The sequence below is a fragment of the Hypomesus nipponensis genome, chromosome 14 (assembly GCF_054491055.1).
Source record: "Hypomesus nipponensis isolate SF chromosome 14, ASM5449105v1, whole genome shotgun sequence".
Classification (NCBI taxonomy): domain Eukaryota; kingdom Metazoa; phylum Chordata; class Actinopteri; order Osmeriformes; family Osmeridae; genus Hypomesus; species Hypomesus nipponensis.
In genome coordinates this window covers 4549425-4565451 of record NC_140374.1, presented here as the reverse complement: position 1 = coordinate 4565451, position 16027 = coordinate 4549425, and the positions used below count along the sequence as shown (strand labels likewise).

The 16027-nt window shown below is 40.6% G+C and overlaps 3 protein-coding genes across 3 annotated transcripts; all 3 read right to left on the bottom strand.

The window, feature by feature from the left end:
- Positions 1-1034: 1034 nt before the first annotated feature.
- LOC146258310 (carboxypeptidase A1-like) lies at positions 1035-4060 on the bottom strand. The gene is made up of 11 exons (XM_084671806.1): positions 3977-4060; positions 3764-3845; positions 3410-3544; positions 3106-3204; positions 2865-2966; positions 2655-2756; positions 2290-2400; positions 2101-2191; positions 1793-1992; positions 1493-1577; positions 1035-1294 (listed from the first exon to the last, which is right to left on the bottom strand). Exons 1-11 carry the CDS (start codon positions 4039-4041, stop codon positions 1107-1109), a joined length of 1260 nt encoding a protein of 419 aa, XP_084527932.1. The 5' UTR covers positions 4042-4060; the 3' UTR covers positions 1035-1106.
- Positions 4061-6049: 1989 nt separating this feature from the next.
- Positions 6050-9175, bottom strand: LOC146258309 (carboxypeptidase A1-like). The gene is made up of 11 exons (XM_084671289.1): positions 9102-9175; positions 8903-8984; positions 8416-8550; positions 8113-8211; positions 7869-7970; positions 7660-7761; positions 7294-7404; positions 7106-7196; positions 6806-7005; positions 6506-6590; positions 6050-6307 (listed from the first exon to the last, which is right to left on the bottom strand). The coding sequence occupies exons 1-11, from the start codon at positions 9164-9166 to the stop codon at positions 6120-6122; spliced, it is 1260 nt and encodes a 419-aa protein (XP_084527415.1). The 5' UTR covers positions 9167-9175; the 3' UTR covers positions 6050-6119.
- A 1362-nt stretch (positions 9176-10537) lies between these two features.
- LOC146258308 (carboxypeptidase A1-like) lies at positions 10538-14353 on the bottom strand. The gene is made up of 11 exons (XM_084671287.1): positions 14281-14353; positions 13826-13907; positions 13530-13664; positions 13197-13295; positions 12952-13053; positions 12711-12812; positions 12439-12549; positions 12137-12227; positions 11728-11927; positions 11012-11096; positions 10538-10821 (listed from the first exon to the last, which is right to left on the bottom strand). The coding sequence occupies exons 1-11, from the start codon at positions 14346-14348 to the stop codon at positions 10634-10636; spliced, it is 1263 nt and encodes a 420-aa protein (XP_084527413.1). The 5' UTR covers positions 14349-14353; the 3' UTR covers positions 10538-10633.
- Between the last annotated feature and the right edge of the window lie 1674 nt (positions 14354-16027).

Below are 16027 nucleotides of genomic sequence, written 5' to 3'. Positions count from 1 at the left end.
AATCACAAATATAAATGATAAATCTCTATTCACAATTAGCACAGTCCTGTTCGGATTAATACATCCATAGGACTATTCCATGAAGGCAGCTCAAAAAAGCTGGACTTAAAATCCCAAACCAGACTTGAATTAGTTTAAATAGTCAAGCAGGGCTAAAGCGGTTCCATACAGGCCAATTTCAAACAGTGGCGGAACCAGACTTTTATATATGGGCTGGCCAAGGGGTGGCCAGGGCTACTTCAGGGGATCCACAGACCAAGACTGAAAATGTGTGTGTAATCTTAGCATGGCATCCAAGCAGTGTTATTATTCATATAAATACTGATGAGGAAATTTAAATTACATTAAAACATAACTATTAGTGTATACTCACACAAAAAAATGCCACAGCCATCAAAACAAGAACACTCATGAATCAAGAAAACTTTTGAGTAGGCTTACATGTGTGGCCTACAAACACAAGCTAAACTTGGCATGTGACTGACTGACTCTGCTCTGACCTGTGAACTGAGTTGAATCATGATAGTTTGTTTGCTAAGCTGTAGTGCTAACCTTACCCACCTAAGGCGATCCTGTTTGCTTCGACAACAGAAGTGGAAACGACTAACGTAATCATTTCAAACGATATCTAGTCAGTCTGTTGAAAACAGTGTTGTATTGACAAAATAGATTTATTTGTAAGTTTTTATTTCATGTATCCACCCTCCTTGTTTCAGTGAGTGCTGTTGGCCATGTTGCGTCTTTGCTCCGCAGCTTCACTCGTCGTAAACCAACCAATCAGCCCACAGCTCATCTAAATATTCATGAGGAGAAAATCTAGCATTTTTTTCCCGGGAAAATTTCACTGGATGTATCAGGTTGTATAGAACAGCACCCGGGCCATTTTCAGCCCAACCAATGTTACATACGCTATTCTGAGACCTTAAGGAACAGTGTGACATACCCCCCAAAAAACAGTCAATCACCCCTCTATCTCAGGTAAATTCAGTTTAAAAGAGGACAAATGCGGGTAGAAGATATGTAATTTATTGGTAGATTAAGGCTCTAACCCTACAAAGAACGTTTCTCAGAATTGTTATTAACCAGTGCCATTATAGTGACCTTCTTTAATAGGTGTTGGCATTGGTGTGCTCCATGATGGCCATTAGTGCCAGCCAGGTCTCCTTAGCAGTAGGGATGATCTGATTGGCGGGTAGGATAAATCCATAGCGACTAGTATCTCTCAGCTCAAATGTGTAGGAGTACTTGATGCCCTGGTTGTAGGCCCAGTCAATGGTGTTGCCACTGGCTTGATCTGGGAGGAATCAAGCAAGTCATTTGTGGGGGAAGCCATTTTCATTCAAAGTCAAGAATAATGGCAACATCTTGAATGCAAAACTGGAAATTGTGGGAATTACCTCCAGTATAATACACCTTTTTCAATGCTTTAATCTACGTTTACAATAAGAAACCTGGGGTGAGATGGTGTAAGGGAATGTTTGATAGGACTTACATATGATGTTGATTATACTCCCGTATCTGTAGGCTGTTCCATACAGGGAGGCCAGATCAGTGATGGCTTTTTTAGCCAGTTCATGCTGTGGATATTTTGTAAAATAGCTTGTAATTCATGTGAAAAAAATATGTTAATAAAAAGTTTCACATGCAGTCAATATTGAACATTTTACATTGTTTGTACTGTACCAAACTTGACCAATCTGAGAATTTAACCAGCTGTTCCTAGCTGAAACTAAAACAGTCACCCCTCTTATCAGAAACCGATAGGGTTGAGAAAAACATCTGCTGGACCCACCAGCTCTTTCTGGTCCTTGACAGAGGTGCTGGTGTAGCCGTAAGGGTAGAGGAGCATCTGGGAGTAGCTATGGATGGAAAGGACTGCCTTGATATTTCCATGAGCCTTCATGAAGTCCACAATGGACTTGATCTCAGGCTCAGAGTGAGCAGTTGGACCACGGTAGGTCTCATCACAGGGGTTCCCACTGGAGCCAGCAGCTGGGGAACGGTGAGATGGTGGGATGGTTGTCCAAATAAATGTCAGGGTTATTTTAACTTGCTTTACAGTCATCACAGACCTATACTGTATCAGACAATTAGACATACTTCCAAAACCGGCATCCCAGTTCCTGTTGGCGTCAACTCCAACACAAGAAGAACCCGGATTAGGCTTCCTTGTTTTACGCCACATGCGGTTCTGTCAGCATATTGGCCCATGTTACACAACTTTGTTAACAGTCTGACAATGTCTGTGCACTCCAAAACAGACAGGGAATCAAACTTTTACTAACTCACACTGGTATGAGTGAAGTGATAGCCATCAGGATTGACCACCATCTCCAGAAGGATGTCCATTCTGTCCAGGATGGCAGTAAGGGCAGGATTATGTCCATAATCAAGCACAATCTGTCCATGAAACATTAAACCAGTTAGTATAAAGTATTTTATAGTTCTTGGAGGGCAGGTGATGAATGGGTGAGTTTTACTTTGAATGGGAAATAGTTGTCATCTTACTCCCTTCAGTTTTATAGACAGGAACAGATTAGGACAGGGAACAATATCATGAACAAAATAAGATGTACAGGATCACAGAAAGGAAATACAAGATTGTAAATCTTATCTCTGAAGTATGTAATTTTTTTAAATCAGAATTTCGTCACCTTCTTGGCAAACCATGCACCACTGGCTGGAGTAATCCACTCTCTGGAGTGGATGCCAGTGTCAATCCAAATTGCAGGACGGTTAGTTCCTCCAGTGCTGAACTATGAGAAAAAAAAAGATGAGAAAAGATATCCTTTTATTTAATAATCACCCCTGATGTTTACAGATATGATAAACACAGAAGCCTTTCTTATCTTTTAAGAGCTTACCTTAAGCACATTCAAGGGACGGCCCTCAGAGCTCTGGCCAATCACAATCTTGCTGACCAATGTAGGGTTCTCTGCCACAAGCATATCCTGGAAACTATAGATCTGGTGAAAACCGACAGCTTTTCATATTGGCCCCAACAGTCCTTGGGAAACCTTAATGTGCATGGGATATTACATGACTTTGGTCTTTGGTACAGAAGAAAAATAAACTATTGTACATTCTTGGTGATTTGGTGTTTACCTCATCAAGGACATGATAGTTGGCATAGTCAAAGTCATCAGTAGTCTTGGCATCATGGGAACTTCTCTGCATATGTCCCTCTTCTTTGTCAATGTCAGCCTTTGGCAAAAGGGCAGAAGAGTCTTGTGTCATATTCAACCATGGGCAGTCATTGACATTCAAATAAATGTACCTTCTAACTTTATTTCAGAAAAAATATCCAGAACTGGATTGGGGGTTAAACACACTTAAAATCATTTTATTTGCTGTTCAATTCATATTCAAAAACAAATGGTAGAGTCCATTCCAATTACCCCCTACCTACCTGCAGGTCCTTGATCATGATGGTGTACTGCACATCCCGGGCCTCCAGGTAGGCTTTGACGGACATCAGGCTGTGGAAGGGAACTCTGATGTCCACAGGGGTGGCAACATCAGTAGGCCCCCTCCAGACATCCAGCTGGGAATGAGAAGGAACACATGGTTAATCCTAAAATACATATACATAGTTTACATTTTACAGTCTTTCACCAAAATGGATTTGAAGGTTGTGTGTGTGAATTGAAAACATTTTCAGAAGAGGATTGTGCAGAAGATGAGAGGATAGACAGTTCACACCTTGTGATAATATAGCCATCTTTTCTTGTCATTCATTTCACACATGATGATATGAACACACCTGAAGTTGCCTCATCTCAAACAGGTCCTGGATGACAGTTAGTTGTACCTCATCCTTCGCAATTACACAAAGGACTTGATCCCTTCAAATACATCACAAATGTGAGACAAATGAATTATGGTTGGACAGATTTGTGACTTCAGTTACGAGGTTTTTCATTCAGCAAGTCATTTGGAAAGCCTACAAATGTCACCAATTCACTAATTCGCTCACCCCACAAAAGTCTTCTTACTGAAAACAGCCACCAATACAGTTGCTAGAATGATCAGCCCCTTCATCTTGCCAATGTTACGCCTACTCAGAGATCCGGGCCTCGACGCTCCCACTCTCCTGAATGTTGATGCCTAATGACTCGCACCTGTGTACCTGTTTGTCCTTGGCTGTAGCCAATTATGTTTATGTATATAAGGAGGGAGTTTGTGTTTGTCATTTGTCAGTTATTGTCAAGTTTTATTTCAGAGAGCATGTTAGACTTCTCTTGAGAGCTCTGCTGGATGCAAGCTTTATTTTGTTCTGTATGACGAATAGGTTACCTGAGTTGAGTAATGTTTTGTTTTGCAGATGGACATTCCATTAAACTACAACCTCCTGCATCATACACCTCCTGTTTTTTTAGTTCAACTACACTGTGACAGCCAAGCTGAGTGAGTTGCCACTACCTTTTATGCCCTGGCCAAATAACCTCTCCTTGCCTGATAAACCTGCTGCTGTTTTTCCCCGCGCATACTGTCATGCAGGGGCGTTGTGTAGACCCTTTTTACTGGGACACATATTCCAGAGAAGCAGGTTATGCAATTTAACTGGTTATGTTAACCCACCATCTGATTCACAATGTTGCAGAAACCTACTGGCAATGTTGCTACAACGCTGGGTGTCAGCTGGGGAGTGAACTGATCCGGGTACGTCACATAACCTGCTTTCTGGAATACCCCCCAAGTTGACTCGGCACACAAGTGAAATGGCCCGGTAATGTGAATGAATAATAACGACGGGGCACAGGTTCAAATTATTTACCGTTGGTTGTTTTATTCCAGACTGCACTTGTAATTGTGCAGCATTAATTGTGCCGCATCCGGGGTCTACGGAACTCTAGCCGGAAGCTATCCTATGTTGATTCACACAAACTGAGAATGGCCTTTGCAACAAATGAATTTTGATGGCAGCATAGACATAGGTAGCAGCCTCTTTTCCTACAGGAAACATACACAGATATAACATTCATATTCGCATACAACACAGCTGCTTTATTTCAATCACAAATATAAATGATAAATCTCTATTCACAATTAAAACAGTCCTGTTCGGATTAATACATCCATAGGACTATTCCATGAAGGCAGCTCAAAAAAGCTGGACTTAAAATCCCAAACCAGACTTGAATTAGTTTAATTAGTCAAGCAGGGCTAAAGCGGTTCCATACAGGCCAATTTCAAACAGTGGCGGAACCAGACTTTTATATATGGGCTGGCCAAGGGGTGGCCAGGGCTACTTCAGGGGATCCACAGACCAAGACTGAAAATGTGTGTGTAATCTTAGCATGGCATCCAAGCAGTGTTATTATTCATATAAATGCTGATGAGGAAATTTAAATTACATTAAAACATAACTATTAGTGTATACTCACACAAAAAAATGCCACAGCCATCAAAACAAGAACACTCATGAATCAAGAAAACTTGTGAGTAGGCTTACAAGTGTGGCCTACAAACACAAGCTAAACTTGGCATGTGACTGACTGACTCTGCTCTGACCTGTGAACTGAGTTGAATCATGATAGTTTGTTTGCTAAGCTGTAGTGCTAACCTTACCCACCTAAGGCGATCCTATTTGCTCTGACAACAGAGGTGGAAACGACTAACGTAATCATTTCAAACGATATCTAGTCAGTCTGTTGAAAACAGTGTTGTATTGACAAAATAGATTTATTTGTAAGTTTTTATTTCATGTATCCACCCTCCTTGTTTCAGTGAGTGCTGTTGGCCATGTTGCGTCTTTGCTCCGCAGCTTCACTCGTTGTAAACCAACCAATCAGCCCACAGCTCATCTAAATATTCATGAGGAGAAAACCTAGCGTTTTTTTCCCGGGAAAATTTCACTGGATTTATCAGGGGGTATAGAACAGCACCCGGGCCATTTTCAGCCCAACCAATGTTACATACCCCATTCGGAGACCTTAAGGAACAGTGTGACAAACCCCCCAAAAAACTGTCAATCACCCCTCTATCTCAGGTAAATTCAATTTAAAAGAGGCAAATGCAGGTAGAAGATATGTAATTTATTGGTACATTAAGGCTCTAACCCTACAAAGAATGTTTCTCAGAATTGTTATTAACCAGTGCCATTATAGTGACCTTCTTTAATAGGTGTTGGCATTGGTGTGCTCCATGATGGCCATTAGTGCCAGCCAGGTCTCCTTAGCAGTAGGGATGATCTGATTGGCGGGTAGGATAAATCCATAGCGACCAGTATCTCTCAGCTCAAATGTGTAGGAGTACTTGATGCCCTGGTTGTAGGCCCAGTCAATGGTGTTGCCACTGGCTTGATCTGGGAGGAATCAAGCAAGTCATTTGTGGGGGAAGCCATTTTCATTCAAAGTCAAGAATAATAGCAACATCTTGAATGCAAAACTGGAAATTGTGGGAATTACCTCCAGTATAATACACCTTTTTCAAAGCTTTAATCTACGTTTACAATAAGAAACCTGGGGTGAGATGGTGTAAGGGAATGTTTGATAGTACTTACATATGATGTTGATTATACTCCCGTATCTGTAGGCTGTTCCATACAGGGAGGCCAGATCAGTGATGGCTTTTTTAGCCAGTTCATGCTGTGGATATATTGTAAAATAGCTTGTAATTCATGTGAAAAAAATATGTTAATAAAAAGTTTCACATGCAGTCAATATTGAACATTTTACATTGTTTGTACTGTACCAGACTTGACCTGTCTGAGAATTTAACCAGCTGTTCCTAGCTGAAACTAAAACAGTCACCCCTCTTATCAGAAACCGATAGGGTTGAGAAAAACATCTGCTGGACCCACCAGCTCTTTCTGGTCCTTGACAGAGGTGCTGGTGTAGCCGTAAGGGTAGAGGAGCATCTGGGAGTAGCTATGGATGGAAAGGACTGCCTTGATATTTCCATGAGCCTTCATGAAGTCCACAATGGACTTGATCTCAGGCTCAGAGTGAGCAGTTGGACCACGGTAGGTCTCATCACAGGGGTTCCCACTGGAGCCGGCAGCTGGGGAACGGTGAGATGGTTGTCCAAATAAATGTCAGGGTTATTTTAACTTGCTTTACAGTCATCACAGACCTATACTGTATCAGACAATTAGACATACTTCCAAAACCGGCATCCCAGTTCCTGTTGGCGTCAACTCCAACACAAGAAGAACCCGGATTAGGCTTCCTTGTTTTACGCCACATGCGGTTCTGTCAGCATATCAGCCCATGTTAGACAACTAGACAACAGTCTGACAATGTCTGTGCACTCCAAAACAGACAGGGAATCAAACTTTTACTAACTCACACTGGTATGAGTGAAGTGATAGCCATCAGGATTGACCACCATCTCCAGAAGGATGTCCATTCTGTCCAGGATGGCAGTAAGGGCAGGATTATGTCCATAATCAAGCACAATCTGTCCATGAAACATTAAACCAGTTAGTATAAAGTATTTTATAGTTCTTCGGAGGGCAGGTGATGAATGGGTGAGTTTTACTTTGAATGGGAAATAGTTGTCATCTTACTCCCTTCAGTTTTATAGACAGGAACAGATTAGGACAGGGAACAATATCATGAACAAAATAAGATGTACAGGATCACAGAAAGGAAATACAAGATTGTAAATCTTATCTCTGAAGTATGTAATTTTTTTTAATCAGAATTTTGTCACCTTCTTGGCAAACCATGCACCACTGGCTGGAGTAATCCACTCTCTGGAGTGGATGCCAGTGTCAATCCAAATTGCAGGACGGTTAGTTCCTCCAGTGCTGAACTATGAGAAAAAAAAAGATGAGAAAAGATATCCTCTTATTTAATAATCACCCCTGATGTTTACAGATATGATAAACACAGAAGCTTTCTTATCTTTTAAGAGCTTACCTTAAGCACATTCAAGGGACGGCCCTCAGAGCTCTGGCCAATCACAATCTTGCTGACCAATGTAGGGTTCTCTGCCACAAGCATATCCTGGAAACTATAGATCTGGTGAAAACAGACAGCTTTTCATATTGGCCCCAACAGTCCTTGGGAAACCTTAATATGCATGGGATATTACATGAATTTGGTCTTTGGTACAGAAGCATAATAAACAACTATTGTACATTTTTGGTGATTTGGTGTTTACCTCATCAAGGACATGATAGTTGGCATAGTCAAAGTCATCAGTAGTCTTGGCTGCATGGGAACGTCTTTGCATCTGTCTCTCCTCTTTGTCAATGTCAGCCTTTGGCAAAATGGCAGAAGAGTGTTGTCTCATATTCAACCATGGGCAGTCATTGACATTTAATTAATTTACCTTTTTACTGTATTTCAGAAAGATTATCCGTGACTGGATTGGGGGTTAAACACACTTAAAATCATTGTATTTGCTGTTCAATTCATATTCAAAAACAAATGGTAGAGTCCATTCCAATTACCCCCTACCTACCTGCAGGTCCTTGATCATGATGGTGAACTGCACATCCCGGGCCTCCAGGTAGGCTTTGACGGACTTCAGGCTGTGGAAGGGAACTCTGATGTCCACAGGGGTGGCAACGTCAGTAGGCCCCCTCCAGACATCCAGCTGGGAATGAGAAGGAACACATGGTTAACCTCAAATGCATATAGATAGTTTACATTTTACAGTCACAAATATGGATTTGAACGTTTTGTGTGAATTGAAAAATGTTTCAGGAGAGGATTAAGCAGATTTCACAAAATGTATTGCAGAACATTTGGTTGCTTTGAGTTTATTCTTTAAAAAAGGATTCAACCTCAATACATTTCTACTGATAAATTAGCGGGAGTTCCTGACTTTCAGTCAATCTATCATAAGCATATGGCAACAAGATGAGAGAGGAGAGACAGTTCACACCTTGTGATAATATAGCTATGTTTTCTTGTCCTTCATTTCACACATGATGATATGAACACACCTGAAGCTGCCTCATCTCAGACAGGTCCTGGATGACAGTTAGTTGTACCTCATCCTTCGCAATTACACGAAGGACTTGATCCCTTCAAATACATCACAAATGTGAGACTAATGAATTACGGTTGGACAGAGATGTGACTTTAGTGTTTTTCATCCAGCAAGTGATTTGAAAAGCCTACAAATGTCACAAATTCACTCACCCCACAAAAGTCTTCTTGCTGAAAACAGCCACAAATACAGAGGTTAGAATGAGCAGCCCCTTCATCTTGCCAAGCAGAGTGATGCCATGAGTTGCCACTAACTTTTATGCCCTGGCCAAATAACCTCACCCTGACCTTGCCTGATACACCTGCTGCTGTTTTTCCCACACATACCCTTGTATAACACTTGTGTAGCTGGCTCTGGTCTGATCCAGATGTGCCTCTCCTTTTCCATGTACTTTGCCAGTGAGTGTTTGTGTTTACAGTAATACAGTCATGCACAACAGTTATAATAACATATTTTACTAGGAAGATTTTTCAAATTTAGGTATGTTTAGTATTTGTTAATACACCTGGTTTGCAAATCCAAATCAACTACATAATAATTTTAGCAGATCTATGAAATGTCCAAATCACATGGTTTTGAACAGTTCAAAACATCACAGCACAGCTGAATAATGTATGTCAAAAAAGAGATGAAGGGAGGGTTGTCGAGAAAGGCTCAATAGAACTATGGGCTCTGCAGCAGAATCAGGCCTTCATGGTACAGTGGTGAGATGGAAGCCAATCTTCAGTAAAAGGCTCATGACAGCCCACTTGGAATTTGGTAAATTGAATTGTGTGTGCAGCGACGCTTACCATCCAACCTGACCAAGCTTGGATCTGCAGAGAACAATGGGAGAAGCTTCCTGAATACAGGAGAACCAAGCTTGTAGATTTATAACCAAGAAGACTCAAGGCTCAAGTTACTGGCAAAAAAACTTTAACAAAGCGAAGGGCCTGAATGTATGTATTTTTTATATACAATATAAATGTAAATGTAGTGTTACTATTTCTTAATATTAAGACATTTGCAAAAATGTCATAAAACATATTTTTGCTTTGTCATTACGGGGTATGAGGGAAAAAAAGCTATTTCATCATGTTGAGTTGCAGGCTATGATGTACCAATATTACTTTTAAAGCTGTAATGTACCAAGATATGGATAAAGGGAGGACTCTGAATACAATCATATTGAACACTTGTCCAAATAATTGAGTGAACCCTCAATTATTATTTTTTTTTACAAAAAAACTAATGTTAAATATTAATTTTGGAGTGGACAGACATTCAAATGTTTTGTCACTATGCTAAAATCACCTTCAGAGTGAAGCCTGCTGGCAGTATCCAGACAGTTCTATAATTTTCTTCTGACAATTCAAGCTTTATACTGTGAACGCTTACTTCAATTTTAATTTGTCCTCTAAACTGTGGGATAGTTTAAGTAGGACACATGTTAATCATAGTGCACAGTGCAAATGAGCACCAAAATACTGTATGTTATAGCGTGGGAGTGAACAATGGCACGTCTTTAGTTCTACAGTGTGTCTCCATTATGCTTTGTAATTAAAAACAAATCTCAAGTAAATTCCTTTTAAAAGAGGACAAACGCAGGTAGAAGATATGTTTTTTATTGGTACATTAAGGTTCAAACCCTACAAAGAATGTTTCTCAGATGTGTTATCAACCAGTGTCATTATAGTGACCCTTTTTAGTAAGTGTTGGCATTGGTGTGCTCCATGATCGTCATCAGTGCCAGCCAGGTCTCCTTAGCAGTGGGGAGAATCTGATTGGCTGGCAGGATGAAACCGTAGCGACCAGTATCTCTCAGCTCAAAACCAAAGGAGTACTTGATGCCCTGGTTGTAAGTCCAGTCAATGGTACCACCGCTAGCTTGATCTTTGAAAGAGAGCAAGAAAAATAACAACACCTGACACAATGAAGAGCCAAAAGTCAATTTAGATTTTGTTGTGATTTAACTGGATGTTGAGCATCATGTAGTTAAGGTGAGTTGATTGGTTGGCCTGATAGGGTGTGCATGGTCAATTATGTGCAGTTGGCGGTTTACCAATGGATATGTGATACTTACAGATGGTGTTGATAATGCTGCCATATCTGTAGCGGGTGCCATACAGGGAAGCAAGGTTATTGATTGCCTTACTTGCCAGGGCGTGCTATTGGAGGAAATAAAATACAATCAACTAAATATATACTGTGTAATATGCTTGTACTAAGGGTAATGTAATGAATTTTTTAATTATTAGAGGTAAAAGTCACTACAAAGTAATAGTTTTGCTATACTATAATATAGCAAAACTATAAGGGAGTCAGATGGCTGAGCGGTGAGGGAGTTGGGCTAGTAATCAGAAGGTTGCCGGATCAATTCCCAGCTGTGCCAAATTATGTTGTGTCCTTGGGCAAGGCACTTCACCCTACTTGCCTTGGGGGGAATGTCCCTGTACTCACTGTAAGTCGCTTTGGATAAGAGTGTCTGCTAAATGATTAAAATAATAGTAAATAGCTATTATATATTTACCGGTTATTAAAAAAGTTTAACTTTGTTTGGGGGTGGTTGGGTTTTCCAGGGGTAGATTAACATTGATCTTGTTTTGTAACATTTTTAACTGCCCCTTTAGCATTGAGGTATCCCTTACACCACAAACCCACAGCGTGCCTTCTAACAGATTTTGGTATGCAGTGACGTGGTAGACTATGTAGCCTGAATGCAAAGTGAATGTATATTCAATACATGATTATCAATGGCTGAGAAAAATTAGAGTGGGTTTTTGTCTCTGCTAGACCCACCAGCTCTTTTTGGTCCTTGGCGGGAGTTGAAGTGTAGCCGTATGGATACAGGAGCATCTGGGAGTAGGCATGGATGGAGACAAATGCCTTCATGTTACCATGAGCCTTCACAAAGTCCACAATGGACTTCACCTCCGACTCAGAGTGAGCAGATCGACCCCTGTAGGTCTCAGAGCAGGGGTTTGTACTGGACCCAGGACCTGAAGTACCGTAGACATGACAACAAAAGAACATTGACAATGTTACAACCAAAACATTCAAGTAAAAAAAGAACTTCAGACTGGTATGACCAAACCACAACAATGGACAAACTTAAAAAATTCCACAATTTTGTTGAAGGAGAACATCCAGTTGGATGTAGCAGTGCAAAAGCGAAGTGAAAACAAAACACAAAGAAGAAATACTGCACCTTCAAAACCAGCATCCCAATTCCTGTTTGGGTCGACTCCAACACAGGAGGAGCCACTGTTGGGCTGCCTGGTCTTACGCCACATGCGGTTCTGAGTAAACAGAGAATGTCCCTGGAATGACTCATGGTTCGCTAGTTTTAATCTACATCATGACATAACTAGGTCAGACGGGAAACCTTATTTAACACCCATACCTAGCAAATGTTAAATATACCGAATATACTGCTTCATGAGAAACTAAATGTATCTATACATCCCTGCCCTTATATCATATTCAGAGTTCTAGCATCAAGGAACTCACACTGTTGTGGGTGTAGTAGAAGCCATCAGGGTTGGTCACAATCTCCAAAAAGATATCCATTCTGTTCAGGATTGCGGTGAGAGTGGGGTCACTACCATAGTCAGTCACAATCTACATGGTGAAAAAAATATCATTTGATATTTTTATTTATTATATATTTTCAAAGAGAAAAGAGTGGTCATTTAGCCATGTGGAGACAAACAAGGACATGGTGAGATATACAAATGAAGAAGCAATGGAAATGAAAATGAAAAATGGAAAGTTCAAAGCACCTTCTTAGCAAACCAGGTACCACTGGCCTGGGTGACCCACTCCCTGGAGTGGATACCAGTGTCGATCCAGATGGCGGGGCGATTGGTTCCGCCAGTGCTGAACTGGGAAAGAATAAGAGATAGAAAAAGAGAGAATAAAGAGAAAGCGTCCATGTAATGACTGTTACCATTAACTATGGAAATAATGCTAAGTCATGTGAAAAGGCTGTGTGAGAGCAAACAAATATTAACACATGTTTACCTTGAGTACATTCAGGGGACGTCCCTGGTAACTCTGGCCAATGACAATCTTGCTGACCAGTTGGGGATTCTCAGCCACTAGCATGTCCTGGAAACTGTAAATCTACAAAGACAAAGGACATAACTCTCTGTTCAACATGTGGATTTCCACAACAGGCATTTCATGGCATGTATCAGCAGTGCATGTCATAAATATGTCATACCAAGTAAATTGCCACTCGTTACCATGTTCTGCTTTTTACTGACCTCATTGATGGTGTGGTAGTTAGAGTAGTCAAATGCATCAGTGTTTCTGGGCTCAGCAGCGCGAGAGGCCATCTGCATCTGCTCCTCATCCAGAACAGCCTTCCGAAAACAATGACATCAATGTTGTTATGGTGGGTTGCCGATGATGACGTTATCACTTGGCATTCAGACCAATTATTGTAACTCTTGTGACAGAACAAAAGTTGCAAGCTGCAAAATTCCAAGTCTCACATTTGAAGAGGCACATTTCAGGACTTGACAACATGGGGTGGAGTTTGCAAGTTTGTAGTCTTTCACCTTCTCCTCCTAAGTGTTTGGAGACCCCCTACCTACCTGCAGGTCCTTGATCATGATGGTGTACTGCACATCCCGGGCCTCCAGGTAGGCTTTGACGGACATCAGGCTGTGGAAGGGAACTCTGATGTCCACAGGGGTGGCAACATCAGTAGGCCCCCTCCAGACATCCAGCTGGGAATGAGAAGGAACAAACATATTTACTCATCATTTATGGCTTGACAATATGGGAATGACATATTGAGTACATATTGAGTGCATTGAATTTTAAAAATAGATTAATTTGTGTGATTGTATGAGATGTGTGGCCCATTGGCTGTGCAATCACAACGCACATGCAGCTGCTCCATCTCACACAGGTCATGGATCAGAGCAAGCTGGGACTCATCCTTCGCAGTGATACGAAGGACCTCATCCCTGTGGACACACCACAATGTCAAGACCTTGGCCAATGCTAAAGATCGTATTGCAAAAGGGAAATTGAGAGAGACTGATTCCTTAAAATGTGTTGCATTCATGTATGTTGAGTAAACTCTGCTAAAGAAATGTAAAAATCCTTCTGAAAAATCATCTATTTCTTATTATTTAAAATAAGTCTCAATAAAATATTTTGAAGCTAACACCTTCCCTACACATTACAATAAACATATAATGTATCAGGACCCTTTGTTCTTAATCCAAAATGTTATTAGTGTTATTCTACCACTCACTACACAGTCCAATATTATAGCGTTGCAATGAGGTCTTACAGATTCCTGAAGCCTTTCATCCCTCTATGAATGTCACTTACCCCTCAAAAGTGTCCTTGCCGAAAACGGCCCCAAACAGAGCGATCAGAATGAGCAGTCTCTTCATCATGCCCAACAAAAGTGGATCTACACTGTATATCCACCACCTTTTATGCTTGCAGTGTGATGACACTGACCACAGCCTTGCCTACGGTTCTCAACGTGCTACACCTGCTGCTCAGTTTCCCACACCAGCCAGGACATACTGTGGTATTTTGGGTTGTTTTTTGGTAATTTTCCATTTCTTTTATAATTTGGGGCCAGAGAATATGTTCTGCAAACACTTTTAGAGTTACTATATTCCACCTATTAATGATCCTTTCCTTCATTAAAATTCTTTTGAAAAGATTTGAGTTGTTAAATTAATACTTTTAACATTTTTGTAAGTCAACTGCTGTGCTCATGGGGTGTTTCTGGCGCACACCATGAGGCAGACTGTTTTGATCAAATTTGTGTCACATAATTAATTTAACTTTTTATTTTATTTCAGAAAAAACATCCAAAACTGGATTGGGGGTTAAACACACTTAAAATCACCGTATTCGCTGTTCAATTCATATTCAAAAACAAATGGTAGAGTCAATTCCAATTACCCCTTACCTTCCTGCAGGTCCTTCATCATGATGGTGCGGAATAAGGAGCACATGGTCTAATCTAAAATGCATTCTACATTTTACAATGTTTCACAAAAATTGATTTTAACGTTGTGTGTGAACTGAAAAAAAAGTTCAGAAGAGGATTGAGCATATTTCACAAAATGTATTGCAGAACATTTGGTTGCTCTGAGGTTATTCTTTTAAACAATGATTACACCTCCATACATTTCTACTGCTAAATTAGCAGGAGTTATTGACTTTTAGATAATCAATCATTAGAATGTGGCAACAAGATGAGAGAGGAGAGACAGTTCACACCTTGTGATAATATAGCCATGTTTTCTTGTCCTTCATTTCACACATGATGATATGAACACACCTGAAGCTGCTTCATCTCAGACAAGTCCTGGATGACAGTTAGTTGTACCTCATCCTTCGCAATTATACGAAGGACTTGATCCCTTCAAATACATCACAAATGTGAGACTAATTAATTACGTTTGGACAGAGATGTGACTTTAGTTACAATGTTTTTCATCCAGCAAGTGATTTGGAAAGCCTACAAATGTCACAAATTCACTCACCCCACAAAAGACTTCTTGCTGAAAACCGCCACCAATACAGTGGTTAGAATGAGCAGCCCCTTCATCCTGCCAAGCAGAGTGATGCCCTGGCCAAATAACCTCACCATGACCTTGCCTGATAAACATACCCTTGTATAACACTTGTGTAGCTGGATCTGGTCTGGATCCAGCTGTGCCTCTCCTTTTCCATCTGCTTTGCCAGTGAGTGTTTGTGTTTACAGTAATACAGTCATACACAACAGTTATAATAACATATTTTACTAGGATGATTTTTCTAATTTAGGTATGTTTAGTATCACACTTGGTTGGCAAATCCAAATTAAATCACATCAAATATCAAATGTCTAAATCACATGGTTTTGAACAGTTCAAAACATCACAGCACAACTGAATAATGTGTGTCAAAAAAGAGATGAAGGGAGGGTTGTCGAGAAAGGCTCAATAGAACTATGGGCTCTGCAGCAGAGTCAGGCCTTCATGGTACAGTGGTGAGATGGAAGCCACTCTTCAGTAAAAGGCTCATGACAGCCCACTTGGAGTTTGGTAAAATGAATTGTGTGTGCAGCGAC

Excerpts from the sequence above, each read along its gene's own strand:
- LOC146258310 (XM_084671806.1), bottom strand. The coding sequence starts at position 4,041 with ATGAAGGGGCTGATCATTCTAGCAACTGTATTGGTGGCTGTTTTCAGT. Across the intron at positions 3,545-3,763 it reads TTGAGATGAGGCAACTTCAG|CTGGATGTCTGGAGGGGGCC; the intron begins GTGTGTTCATAT and ends TCTCATTCCCAG. Across the intron at positions 2,757-2,864 it reads GTCCCTTGAATGTGCTTAAG|TTCAGCACTGGAGGAACTAA; the intron begins GTAAGCTCTTAA and ends TTTTTCTCATAG.
- LOC146258308 (XM_084671287.1), bottom strand. The coding sequence starts at position 14,348 with ATGATGAAGAGACTGCTCATTCTGATCGCTCTGTTTGGGGCCGTTTTC. Across the intron at positions 12,813-12,951 it reads GTCCCCTGAATGTACTCAAG|TTCAGCACTGGCGGAACCAA; the intron begins GTAAACATGTGT and ends ATTCTTTCCCAG. Across the intron at positions 12,228-12,438 it reads TCTACTACACCCACAACAGT|AACCGCATGTGGCGTAAGAC; the intron begins GTGAGTTCCTTG and ends CTGTTTACTCAG.
- LOC146258309 (XM_084671289.1), bottom strand. The coding sequence starts at position 9,166 with ATGAAGGGGCTGCTCATTCTAACCTCTGTATTTGTGGCTGTTTTCAGC. Across the intron at positions 7,971-8,112 it reads ACTATCATGTCCTTGATGAG|ATCTATAGTTTCCAGGATAT; the intron begins GTAAACACCAAA and ends TGTTTTCACCAG. Across the intron at positions 7,762-7,868 it reads GTCCCTTGAATGTGCTTAAG|TTCAGCACTGGAGGAACTAA; the intron begins GTAAGCTCTTAA and ends TTTTTCTCATAG.